Genomic DNA, 14021 nt, shown 5'->3' with positions numbered 1-14021 from the left:
AAAATTGTGTCCTTTCAGAACAAAAGGAAGGCCACGGACACAGAAGAGGAAGACGAGCAGTCAGAGAAGAAATACAGGAAGTGCAAGAAAGCTGGTTGCTCTGCCACATATCCAGTCTGTTTTGCCAGCGCTTCTGACCGGTAGCAACCTTATTTCAATCATTTTAATCGTATATGAATTTACATTTTACTATAGAAAATACGATTACTGCACTCTTTATATTCAGCGCTACAAAGAAGTATGTGAACCTTTTAAAATATCTCACTTTTCTGCATAAAATCACAATCAAAGGTGATATGATATTTGCCAAATTCGCGCAGAAGGGGGAAAAACAATGTCAATGTGAACTAATAAGCATTCAAACATTTTATAGGTCTCTATATTTTAAAGAAGATAGCAAACAATGACAGAAGGGTGAGGAATAAGTAGTTATTCTGGGACATTTATTATTTTGTGGCACCACCCTTTGGCAGCAATAACTTAAACCAGACCTTTTCTTTATTTTCTATTCTATTAAAATATGGAAACCTATAAATGTTTGTGTGGTTTTGCTTCACCTATAACTCTTTGATTTTTTACAAAGTTTAAATAACATTCGATGATAATTTTATGCAGAAATATAAGAAAAATTTCAAAATGTTCACATACTTTTTCACCACTGTCAACTATCCATCTTAAATTCTTTTTCCTTTTTCAGATGTGCTCAAAACGGATACACTTCACGCTGGTACCATCTGTCGTGCGGTGAACACTTTTGCAACGAGTGCTTTGATTATTACTACAGAAGGTAAAAAAGAACACAGTCTAATCATTCTCTGTCATATTCGATAACTGTGTATTTTTTCTCTTCTTCTTGTGTCATAGTCACAAAGATGGCTATGAGACGTTTTCTGCCTGGAAAAAGGCCTGGACGAGCAATGGCAAAAGTGAGCCCAGTCTCAAAGCTTTCATGGCGGACCAGCAGCTTCCCTACTGGGTAACAACTGGACATGGTAGGCTATGTTCTAATCACTACCGTCACTGACCCGGAATATCTTTCTTTTTAGGTTCAGTGCACAAAATCAGAGTGCAGGAAATGGCGTCAGCTGACCAAGGAGATCCAGCTGACTCCTTCGATGGCGGCCACGTATCGTTGTGGGATCAAGTTCAACAATATCAAGGTGCACAAATGAGTTGTTTGTTGAGTTTTTCATATTTTTCCCCCTAAAGGAATAGAATAGTCAGATCGGTTCAAATATTTATTTCAATCTATACAAAAGTAGAACAAATCACATAAAAATCACATTAAGGAGGTAACAAAAGGGGGAGTGGGTAGAAGACATGCTTGTTTGGGTCCTCACCCCCTATTCAGTATATCTTCTGTTGATTCAGTCACTTCATCATCATCATCACTGTTTTCAATGAGAACAACAACAATGATTATAAAAATGATAAATAAAAGCATTGATTGACTGCATAACAATATATATTAAAATAACAATACTTTGTGTGTGTGCGTGTGCATGCACGCGTGTGTGTTTTTTGACCATTATACATACTTTACATGCTCCTACAGTTGGGCTTTATCGTATAAGGCTTCTGCTCACTAACATTATTTGATAACGATAATAATATCAAACCTAGTCACAATAACCTTTATAATAATAATCTTCACTATCATCATAATAATATTTAGGATAATAATACCAGATTCTTATTAGTTTTACCCAACTGTTAACTCTATAATGCTACTAATCACTAAATATCATTCAGGCAAAATAACAATGACAACAACAACAGTGGCGATTACAACAGTCATGATGATAATTATTATAATAATATCGGTAATGATAACACGGTTAATTGTTGGCTTGAACTATGCATTTGCTATATATTGGTTTTCTTATCTCAGACCACATTTTCTTCCTCTCTGTGATTTTACAATCTTGCTTTTGGATTTGATCAGGTGAATGTAAGGAAATTGTTTGAGCTCATCCTGTGTTTGTTTCAAATTTTTACTCCACATACAGACACGCACACGTACTTTTCCTGCTGGTTCTCACCGGTGGGATATCAAAGTCACTATATCCCCTCAACTTCCTTCTTTTTTGTTAAACTTTTTTTCGGATGTTTTGGGCAGTACATTTTTTTACTCTAAATAGTAGTTGTGAAGTGGGAAACTCGATTAGATTAAACCGTTTTAATAATTTGGACTGCAAAAATGAAATATTGGTGCAATCACAGTATCCTAATGTATGATTCTTTTTGCATGTTTTCGGAGTATAAAAATGGGATGGAGTGAACTTCTTTAATTTTTTGTCCCAGATTTCTGCAAAGTTCATCAAATATGACAAAACTAGAGAACAATACAATAAATACAATGCATTATGATTTAAAAATAATTTATCTTTATTAATTATTGAAATACATTTTTTGAAATCCTTTCACCTTAGTTTGTATGTGTCTGATGGGTGTTTTTTAGGTTATTTTATAGTTTATTGTAACTCCTAAAATGGAATTTCTGATTGTGTTTATGGCACGACCATCCATTTCCACTGCCAGGTCTAAATTTGCCCTGTGATTACCGAAAAATATCACTTAAGTTTTATTTAAATTCAAAGATATTTTAATTATATCCATCCATGTGTTTAGGTTAACTAAGTCACTATTAATAATATTTGTTACAAGATTCATATAATTATCATTATAAAAGAAAATGGTTTAATGGTTTTGAAATATTACATATATCGTTAATATATAAAATTAAAAGCTTTGGGCCCAGGACTGAACCCTGTGGTACTCCACAACATATGTCCAAGTTTCCAGATGTCAACCTCCCATTTTCTTATCTTTATCAGCATTATTAACAACCTACTCTACATTGTTCAGAAGGAGTTGAGAGGAGAAGCGGCACTTTGGGATCAAAATGTAATAAGAGACCTAAAAGATTAAAAAAAGAATACAGTAATCCAGGGGTGTCAAACTCATTTGAACTCAGGGGCCACACGATAGAACAAACATTCTGTCGGGGGCCGGACTAGTAGATTCAAAAGAAAAGAAAAAAGAGGGATAAAGAAAAAGAGAGAGCGTGAGAAACTAAAGATAAAAAGTCATGAGAGAGAGAGAGAGAATGGGTGAAAAGGGGTGGAAGAGAGAGAGAGAGAGAGTGGGAGAAAAGGGGTGAAAGAGAGTGAGAGAGAGTGGGAGAAAAGGGGCGGAAGAAAGAGGGACAGAGAGAGAGAGAGAGTGGGAGAAAAAAGGGGTGGAAGAGAGAGTGGGAGAAAAGGGGTGAGAGAGAGAGAGTGGGAGAAAAGGGATGGAAGAAAGAGGGACAGAGAGAGAGAGAGTGGGAGAAAAAAGGGGTGGAAGAGAGAGAGAGAGAGGGGGAGAAAAGGTGTGGAAGAGAGAGAGAGGGAAAAAAGGGGTGGAAGAGAGAGAGAGAGTGGGAGAAAAGGGGTGGAAGAGAGAGAGAGAGAGTGGGAGAAAAGGGGTGGAAGAAAGAGGGACAGAGAGAGAGAGAGTGGGAGAAAAAAGGGGTGGAAGAGAGAGAGGGAGAAAAAGGGTGGGAGAGAGAGAGAGAGAGAAAAAGGGTGGAAGAGAGAGGGACAGAGAGAGAGAGTGGGAGAAAAGGGGTGGAGGAGAGAGAGAGAGAGAGAGTGGGAGAAAAGGGGTGGAAGAGAGAGAGACGGAGAGAGAGAGAGAGACACAGAGACAGAGAAATACAAGTACAGCGTCTTTGTTCGAGGCACCTGGCTTTGGCAACATCAAGTGGACATATTCCAACCTGCAACTCGTTTTCCTCTTGCGCTTCTCTGAGTGTTGTCCCGCGGGCCGGATTCAATCCCTTAGCGGGCCTGATCTGGCCCGCGGGCCGCCTCTTTGACACCTGTGCAGTAATCCCTCGGTTATCGCGGTTAATGGGGACCAAAACCACCCGCGAAAAGTGAAAATCCGTGAAGTAGCGAGGTCCCACTGTATTATGTTTTAAGTCCGGCTAGCGGGTAACCAAATGCATAGAAAAACATGGATTTGGAGGAATTGTTGTCCCCAGTGAAAGCCGTCTTCACATGGCTCACCTCCCTTTTATAGTGGTCGTCATCAGAACATCCTTCTTTCGGGGAAAAAAAAGTATACTTGGCAGAGAGCAGCCGATGATTTCGTGGGCTGTGCTGATGATCCTCTGTAACAGGGGTCTCCAACCTTTTTCAAGCTGGGAGCAAACTTGTGTTTCTATTTGATATGCAAATAACAACTTATGTTATTACTATATGTGACTATGTTATTACCAGGTTAGTTATCGTAAGTAGGGTCAACCATTAAAGACATATTTTTACTTGAAAATCACAAAGACCCAGCACTGATGATCTATTTTAAAAACAGTTCTATAAGGTGGCTCTATAAGGTTCTGCTCTGCACCAGCAACCAGCCCATCATTTTCTTGGCTGTGTTGGTGACTCTGTAAAGTTCTGTGAGTTTTTGTGCACTAGCATTAGTCAGCGATGTATTCTTGACTTGGCAGAAACCAACCTATAGTTTTCTGGGATGTGTTGATAACTTACTACAAGGTTTTCCTGTCTTCTGCTGTGTACTAGCGTTGTAGGAGAAAATGCAGGTTCGATAATCTTTTAAGTCTTCTTACGTGATTTAATAAAGTACACCAAAGCCTGCCATGAGGGGGAGCTCTTTATTTCATCATCCCAAAGAAACTCAGAGAACTCCAGACATAACAACGCTTTTATAGCTTCAGTTTGAGTACAACCCAAAAGGCGGCCCTAGTCCTCAGTAACAACTCGCAGCCATCAAGGACGTCATCTGGACCTCCAGAAACCTGTTGGTATGGAGGTGCAGGCAGATCCCCCCCGTGGCTGTGCTACAAATGGCTGCGGATACCATACAATCTGCGAGCGGCGGGGCTAGGACGCAGCAATAAAGAAGACTCGTCTGCACCCACCCAGAGGGGGGAACCGGAACTACACTGTGGGAGTCCCGGCAGCAAGCTACACTGTGGGAGTCCCGGCAGCAACGGCCTGAGAGGACCCACTGTGGGAGCCCCAGCAGCAACGGGAGCTACACTGTGGGAGTCCCGGCAGCAACGGCCTGAGAGGACCCACACAGAGGACTGTAAGAATGCTGCTTGGGAGGGTGGGATGGCAGAGCTACGCCCTTGCACAATAGTATTGCCTTTTTACACGCTGGTTAACTACTGTTAAAAGAAAATAACTCTGAAATTGTTTAATTGATGATTGTCGTTTTTGCTGCTGTTGGTGTCGGTGGATTTATTCAGACCAAGGACAATCAACTTTGGCCTGGACGGATCTATCGACACTAACAAAGATGTTATATAATGAAATTGTGAATATGCTTGATTGCTATTGAGATTTTCGAGGTGGGTTGTTCAAACCTCACATTGTGTTTGCTGTTAAAATCGTCATATTGGAATATAATATTGTGAATATGCTTGATTGCTGTTGTGTTGGTCATAATTGTTTTCTCTTGTTGGTGTCGGGGGATTTGTTCAGGCCAATCAACTTTGGCCTGGACAGATCTATTGACACTAACAAAGATGTCATATAATGAAATTGTGAATATGCTTGATTGCTAATAGGATTTTCGAGAAGGGTTGTTCAAATCCTCACTATGTGTTTGCTGGTAATAACATCATATTGGAACATAATATTGTGAATGTGCTTATTGTTTTTTTTTGTTATTAGTGTCAATGAATTTGTTCAAACCAAAAAAAAAAAAAAAAAAAAAAAACAAGGAAGATGCTGTCGTACCCTTATTAGGACATGTTGTTCGCCTCAGTTTGCTCAGAGAGTCCTTGAAGGTCCCAAGGACCTTCCCGAAATGATGTCAACATTCTGTCACACTGTAAGCAAGTCTTTCTACATTTCTTTCTAAATGTATGCAACTCTATTCTACAAATGCAAGTCTATTTTCCACAACAGCGTTAGCGGCAATGTCCCCCAAACTGGGCAGAAACCAGCCCCTTGATTTTATGGGCTGTGTTGATCACTCCCTCTAAGGTTGTCCTCTATGTTGTCGTGCACTAGCGTTAGCCAGCAATGTCCCCGAACTGGGTAGAAACCAGTCCATAATTTTCTGGGCTTTGTTGATGACTTTCTGTAATGATGTTCTTTCAGCGATCATGGACCAGCATTTGCCAGCAATGTCCACCAAACTGGTCAGAAACCAGCCAATAATTTTCTTGACTGTGTTGATGATTGTCTGTAAGGTTACACTGTGTTTTGCCTTGCGCTAGCATCAACAGGCAATGTCTCCCCCAAACTGGTCAGAAACTCAGAAACCAGCCTATGATTGTCTGGGCTTTGTTGTATGACTGAGATTTTCCTGGGTGTTGCCATGTCCTAGCATTTGCCAGCAATGTCCCACAAACTGGTCAGAAACCAGCCCATGATTTTCTGGGCTGTATTTTGTTGTGTCTCTGTATGGTTCTCATAAATGCTGGCGCGCCAGACAATCAACTTTTTGAACAAATGGACTGAATGTAACCCGGAAAGTACGTATTTAGTGATTAAATTGGCTCAACCATAGTAAGTTAGCTCTTCAGTGTTAGCATTAGCCAAAGTTGGGCTAGTGTCTAACAAAAACGTGGAAGAGGAGGGACGCACAAAATGTTGAAATATTGTCTTATTCGTCAAATCTTGGCAGCGCTTCTGTTTTTACGGCATCCTCCATCTCCTACCAAAATGAAAATTAAGTAGCCGTGTTATGCACAATCACCTCTCCAGCTAATGCTAACTTCACTTGGCTTTCCTCACTGTTTGAGTGGACCTCACCGCAGCATCGTTCTTTTGGGAGCTTTTAATTGAATTTTATTTTATCTTTCTGCCAAAACTGAAACTTTTGGTCATTTTTGGCAAAAATAAATCAATTTTCTATGAATTCAGAGTAATAATCTAATGTTGATGTGCTTCTTTGCGTGAACAGGGTGAAGGGACAGACCAGTGCTCTCAGCCAGAAGATCTGGTAAATATTTATTTTGTGTATTTTTCCAATGTGTGTTTTAATTTGTGTCTTTGTGTTTGTGCCAGAGAGTGGCAGAAGTGACAGACAGCTGGTGGCATTCCATGCTCATTTTGCCGCCGTTGTTCAAGGACAGCCCGGCAACGCCCTTCCTGGCCGCCTATTATCCTGACTGTGTGGGCATGAGCCCATCCGGCACTCCCGGCGCCATGTCCTTCAGTGAGCTAAGGGCCGACCACTGCAGAGTCGTCCAGCCCCAAAGTATGTGCAGTGTTTTCCAGACCACAAGAATGTGGGATTAATTTACTTTGCCAGAGTCTCATAATCTTGTGTTATTAAAAAACATGCCAGACAAACATGGCGGTGACTTTTAGGTAGTGATTTTACTGTGTAAAAGCAATAATAATTTCTCAACCTATTTGTTTTAATAAAAATTAAGATTGGTATGATGGTTTATATATTGTCTTATATTCAAATCGTTTTTTTTTTTTTACTGAATGAAAGTTTTTTTTTTTTTGTCACCAAGAGGCACTTAATATTACACACTGTCACTTTAAGGTTGCAATGTAGTCATTTAATTGAAAGGGGGTTTTTTTGTGCCTAGTATCTTTATGCTGTGTTTATTGTAATTATAAACTCAATTGGGAGGGGATCATTTATTCAGTGATCATGACATTTCCAAGCAGAAAATATGGGTATCGATCGATATTACCACGTATTTACTTAAACCGCATTGATGATTTCCATTATCCCCCACTCCTACTGTTAACAATAGAAGAAGAAATGCCATCCTGTCATGGCAGAAATCACATAAGCAGCAGTACGGATATTTATTACTGTAATTCACCAAATCACTGATATTTGAGTATTATATGATACCTTAAAATAGCTCAGCAACGAAACATCACTAGTTATTTATAGTCTTATTAGATGACGAGATTGCATTAAACTCCTGTCCCGTTAACCATGCTTTGTGGGTTGGACTTGTTTACTGTGTCATTTCCTTTCATAACTAGTGTATTATTGATTCAATAGTTTACAAGGGCACACATTTATTATAGATCCAGCTTCTTGATTGTGCTCGAAAAATACACCAGATCGATGCATTTGAATTAAAAATTGGTGCTCGGAGTCTCTCCTCACTGCTGACATCGGTGCTCCGCTCAGTTGCAGGGCTGTGCCCGTACTTCCAACCCTTTTACCAGCCCAACGAGTGCGGCAAGGCTCTCTGCGTCAGGCCCGACATGATGGAGCTTGACGAACTTTACGAATTTCCAGAATTCTCCCGCGATCCCACCATGTATTTGGCGCTGCGGAATCTCATTCTTGCCTCCTGGCACAAAAACTGCAAGGTACCCACACCACACTAAGAATCAATATTCATTTGCTGCAAAAGTTTAAAAATTGGTGCAATAAATTTTTGATAATGCAAAAAAAAACATTGAAAATGTGTTATGCAATCAACTTAAACTTTATAAGCTCTCAGAAATCTTTCACAGTAAATCAATTAGATTATCAACACAATTAATATGACTAATTTTTCACTGGAACCGAAAACCTAACAGTGCGGGGCATAAAATTAGGCTTAGCAGCAACTCGTATAAAGCAGTGTTTTTCAACCAGTGTGCCTGGGCACACCAGTGTGCTGTGAGACCTTGTCAAGTGTGCCACAGGAAATTGCTGAATTTCATTTTACAAAAAAAATGCCATTGTTCAGTTTCTTTGCTTTCTTCCATTGATCAGGCAAGGTAACTGTAATGTTGATCCAGTTCAGTAGGTGGCAGCAGATTACTATTTATTTTAGGTCTTGAATTGATATGATAATGATCTGCTCACAGAATATATTAAATAACATTTTTCGATTAATCAAATCAAGTGAAACATTTGCTGATTTAAATTATTTTATTTTACGAAGAATTTTACTGATTTTCAGGCAGATAATTATTGCTTTTTTAAAGTATTATTTTTGTCGAGGAAAAAAACGAGATGAAATTATATTAAAATTTGAAGAAAAGGTTAAAATGTATTAAAATCCCAAATGACACTAAAATTATCTACAAAAATTAACAACCTGTCTTACATCCGAGCCACGGCAATCGCAAAAAAATTACACTGTCAAATTTGTGATAATTAAGGCATAAAAAAACATTAAAATTTGTCAGGAATTAATTTTAAAATATTTTTGACGTTCAGTGTGCCTCGATATGTTTTGATGAGTGTTCCTTGCCTCAAAAAAGGTGGGGAAGGTACATAAAAACTTGAATAGCTTTCAGATTTTTTTGTACAATTATTCAATAAAAATGTCAAAGCAACCAACATGACTTACAAGCAATAACAATTTGAACAGAGCACACAAATATAAACGTGCTCTTGTTTTAGAGCCAGACTGACAAGGTAATCTTAGGGTAAGAGCTAATCACTCAGCCTTCCACTTAAGCCTGCTTTTTATTCTCTCTCCCAATCACGAACGCACACGCTTGATTGACGAACTTAAGTTATTATAAAAAATAATCCACATTTGTGGTCAAAAGTTTACATACACTTGTCAAGTCAAGTCGCCATGTTTATTTGTGACGCCCTTAATCACAAAGAGTCAACAGGCTGCACAGACCACAGATTATTGCAAACCACACCAAACTATTATTACAACAATCCCCTGATCTAAAACCTAAATGAGGGCAAAATAATGTCATGGCTCGTTTCCAGTTTTTTCTACAACTCAGATCATTCTCTGATAGAGTGATTGGAACAGATAGTTCTTTGTCACAAGAACTTTCATTAGTTTGGTCCTTCATGACTTTATTATGGGTTAACAGAAAAAGTAATCAAATCTGCTGGGTAAAAAAATGCAGCAACACGAATTGGCAATTTTGGTGACTTAGAAAGTTGTCAGTAAAACGAGCCTTATAGCATGGCCTCTTAACTTCTCTTTAGTGATTATGAGTGATTAAGGCTGGTGACTTCTCTGAGGCCATTTTAATAGGGCTTGTTGGATGCAAACACCTACAAACGCTACAATGGAGAAGTCAAAGGAGCTCAGCATGGATCTCAAAGAGTGAATCATTGATTTGAACTTGGAGCCATTTCAAAGCAGCTGCAGGTCCCAAGAGCAACAGTGCAGACAATTGTTTCTAAGTATAAAGTGCATGGCACTGTTTTGTCACTGCCACGATCAGGAAGAAAACACAAGCTATCTGCTGCTGCTGAGAGAAAATTGGTGAGGAGTGTGAAGATTCAACCGAGAATCACCAAAAAGCAGATCTGCCAAGAATTACAATCTGCTGAAACACAGGTATCAGTTTCCACAGCCAAGTGTGTTTTGCATATTCATGGACTGAGAGGCTGCCGTGCAAGAAGGAAGCCATTGCTCCAAAAGCGGCACCTTAAGGTTCGAATGAACTTTGCTGCTGATCTCATAGACAAAGACCTTCTGGGGGAAAGTTAAGTGGTCAGACAGAACAAAAATCGAGCTCTTTGGCCACAACGCCTAGCAATATGTTTGGAGGAGAAAAGGTGAGGCCTTTAACCCCAAGTACACCAAGCACGGTGGTGGTAGTATTAGTCAAGTCAAGTCATTTTTATTTGTATAGCCCTTAATCACAATAAGTCTCTAGGGGGTTCACAGATTAGTACACTATGTTACACAGACTATTTTTCAGCCGACAAGAAGAGTACCGTATTTTCCGCACTATATGGCGCACCATGTTATAAGGCGCACCTTCAATGAATGATATATTTTAAAACTTATGCCATACATAAGACGCACCCCATTATAAGGCGCTATAAGTGCATGCTGGTTTAAGATCAGGTAATTGTGCAATTTTGTAATTGTAATCCTGTGCAGTCCTTCGAGACATTTTTGGGATTAAGGGCTATTTACGGTAAATAAATGTGACGACTTGACAACAGTAGAGAATGTAGTTACGTTATGCAACCTCTAGATGTTGCCACGCTCAAGGGAATGTCAACAAAACATTCAAAAAGGTCTAACTTTATTAACAAACAAGCTTTCCACAACTCCATTCACTCCCAAAATAAATAAACAGCCAATTTATTATTTTCTCTGAGGTAAAGCATTTTCGTGACACATCTTTGAACAACATCGACATATCATTTTATTTTTTGTCCATTTAGTCAACACGCAAAGAAAAAAACGTCTGATACTGCTTTTTTAAATGAAACGTTAGTGCAATCGCAATAAAGTGACACTCGTAATGTGCAAAAACAACGAGTGCAAAACAATAACAATAAAGCAATAACATAATAACTGTAAAATGTAAAACGTAAACACACAAAAGAAAAACAAAGATCACTCTATAAGCTCCTCATCGACGAATCCCTCGAATTCTTCTTCTGCTGTGTCCACGTCCGGTGTTGTTGTCCTGTGCCAGCGCTGTTGCCTTCATACGTATAGTTATCGTACTGACACTTCTGCTTGCCGCTCTTTGTTGAACAACCCACTGATCAAGTGTCTCCTCTAACTCTGGCCATCTTGCTTTATTGCCACGGAAACTTTGTTGAGTTTTCCTTACTTGGCGGAGCTTATCTTCATCCTTTCTCCACTTCCGTACCATCGATTCATTTAAGTTTAACTCTTTCGCTGCCGCTCTATTGCCGTGTTGTGCTGCGTGACTGATCGCTTTGAGTTTAAACTCGGCGTTGTACGCGTGTCTCTTAACAGGAGCCATTTTTTTTTACAAATGCACGTATGAAAGAGAATCTCGCTCTCTCTCTCTCTCTCTCTCTTTCTCTCGCTCTCTCTCTCTCTCAAACGTGACATTCTGAATAATTCTGAGTTTGTTTAAGGTAAATTGTGCTTTACATCTTCACCAGTCATAACCCTGGATTCAGACAAATACTGTATTTGTTGAATATGAATTAAGCAGTTTAATGGGGTAGCCATTTTGCCACTTAGTAAACAAATACAACACGAGCCCCGGCAACTACCAATCGTTTAATATTTCCCAGTATGCACAGCGCGAAAAATGGAGTCGGCGGCTGTTTCTCGTAGTTGCGAGACCTTGCGAATTTAATATTGAGCCATATATAAGGCGCACTGTGTTATAAGGCGCACGGTCAGCTTTTGAAAAAAAACAAGACTTTTAGGTGCGCCTTATAGTGCGGAAAATACGGTAGGTTATTATTCATATGTAATGGAGTAGAAGTGAGTTTTAAGTTTAGATTTAAACATTTCCACTGAGGTTGCAGATCGGATCTCAGGGGGAAGAGCATTCCACAGCACCGGTGCCCGGATGGAGAACGCTCTCGAACCAGCAGAACACTTCTTTGCTCTCGGGATCACCAGAAGACCGGCACTCTCAGATCGTAGGCTTCGGACCGGGACATAGGGGCAGATCAGATCTGAAAGATAAGAGGGAGCAAGTCCATGTATGATTTTGTACAATACTAAGAGAACCTTGAAGTCACATCTTTGGCTAACTGGGAGCCAGTGCAAGTTAGCCAAAATCGGTGTTATGTGATCGTACTTTTTTGTCCTAGTTAAAAGCCTCGCTGCGGCATTTTGTACTAGCTGAAGAGACTTGATTCTGGACTTGGGGAGACCGGAGAGTAGTGCATTACAGTAATCGAGACGGGAGGTAACAAATGCATGAATTATAGTTTCCGCATCAGACTGAGACAGTATTGAACGGATTTTGGCAATGTTACGAAGATGGAAGAAAGCGGTTCTAGTAATTTTCTTTACATGCATCTCAAAGGTTAGATCAGGGTCAAATATGACACCTAAATTTTTAACTGAGTCACTCTGTGTGATGTGACATTTGTCAATGTTCACAGCAGTTTTTGAGAATAAGTCACGGCATTTAGATGGACCAATGACTAACATTTCGGTCTTTTCAGAGTTAAGACGCAAGAAATTGAGTGACATCCACTCTTTTATCTCAGTGAGGCAGGCCTCCAAATTTCCACAGTTTAGTGTAGTTTATGCTGTGGGGCTGTTTTGCTGCCAATGAAACTGGTGCTTTACAGAGAATAAATGAGAGGTAATGAAGAAGGAGTATTACCTTAAAATTCTTCAAGATAACCTAAAGTCATCAGCCTGAAGATTGGGTCTTGGACACAGTTGGGTGTTCAAACAGGACAATGACCTCAACCACACATCAAAATTGCTAATGCTATGGCTAAATCAGGCTAGAATTAAGGTTTTAGAATGTCCTGACATAAACCCCATTGAGAACTTGTGCACAATGCTGAAGAAACATGGCCATGTCAGAAAGCCATCAAATTTAACTGAACTGCACCAATTCTGTCAAGAGGAGCGGTCAAAGATTAAACTAGAAGCTTGCCAGAAGCTTGCGGATGGCTACCAAGAGCACCCAATTGAAGTGAAAATGGCCAAGGGACACGTTAGCAAATAACAGCGCTGCTGTATGTATATTTTTGACCGAGCAGACCTAATCACTTTTTAACCCATAATAAAGTCATACAAGAACCAAACCTCATGAATTTTTGGTTCAGAGAAAAATATAGAATTAGAATATAGAGTTGTAGAAATAACCAGAAACTCAAAAGCGCCATGACATGTTCTTTACAAGTGTATGTAAACTCCTGACCACAACTGTATCAGTATCCACCTGACTTTGCTCCCCTAAAACAAGTTAACTACATTTTGTACGCTATCTTTTAATCACACACACGCTTTTCTACCACTGACTCTTAATATTTTCAGCGATGTTGATTAACAGGAATTACTGTTTTCCTCTCCAGCCACTCATGTTAGCCATTTGGGTGCATGCTATGACTCTTTGTTTGAATGTAGCCTGCTTAGTCCGGTTTCTTCTTTTTTTCCTCCATTGTTTCCCTTTCTAGTCACTCTATAGCTCTCCACTAGCGGCTATTGTTGTTGTTAGCTACTTTGTGTAAATGCAGCTCACTTCGTCCTACAGTTATCTACTTATCCCCCCTCCATTGTTTCCTTCTCTCGCCACTCATGTTAGCCTTTTGACTTGCAGGCTACGGCTCTCCACCACCCACGATCGTTATCTTCTTTGTTTGAATGCAGCATGCCTGGTCTTTCAGTTTTCTACCCTTTCCCC

The 14021-nt window shown here is 39.7% G+C and overlaps 1 protein-coding gene across 1 annotated transcript in view; it reads left to right on the top strand.

The window, feature by feature from the left end:
- kdm1b (lysine demethylase 1B) overlaps window positions 1-14021 on the top strand; it is a 37057-nt gene that overhangs the window by 4673 nt on the left and 18363 nt on the right. Inside the window, exons 3-9 of the mRNA XM_088328562.1 lie at window positions 19-140; window positions 698-787; window positions 865-976; window positions 1047-1160; window positions 6931-6969; window positions 7035-7227; window positions 8134-8318. Coding sequence (XP_088184688.1) covers window positions 19-140; window positions 698-787; window positions 865-976; window positions 1047-1160; window positions 6931-6969; window positions 7035-7227; window positions 8134-8318 — 855 coding nt within the window. The remainder of the gene's footprint in view (window positions 1-18; window positions 141-697; window positions 788-864; window positions 977-1046; window positions 1161-6930; window positions 6970-7034; window positions 7228-8133; window positions 8319-14021) is intronic.

Source organism: Urocampus carinirostris, chromosome 2, assembly GCF_059441175.1.
Source record: "Urocampus carinirostris isolate Australia breed hairy pipefish chromosome 2, RoL_Ucar_1.0, whole genome shotgun sequence".
NCBI lineage: Eukaryota > Metazoa > Chordata > Actinopteri > Syngnathiformes > Syngnathidae > Urocampus > Urocampus carinirostris.
The sequence above is the reverse complement of the archived record's forward strand: the minus strand, read 5'-3'. Positions and strand labels throughout refer to the sequence as shown.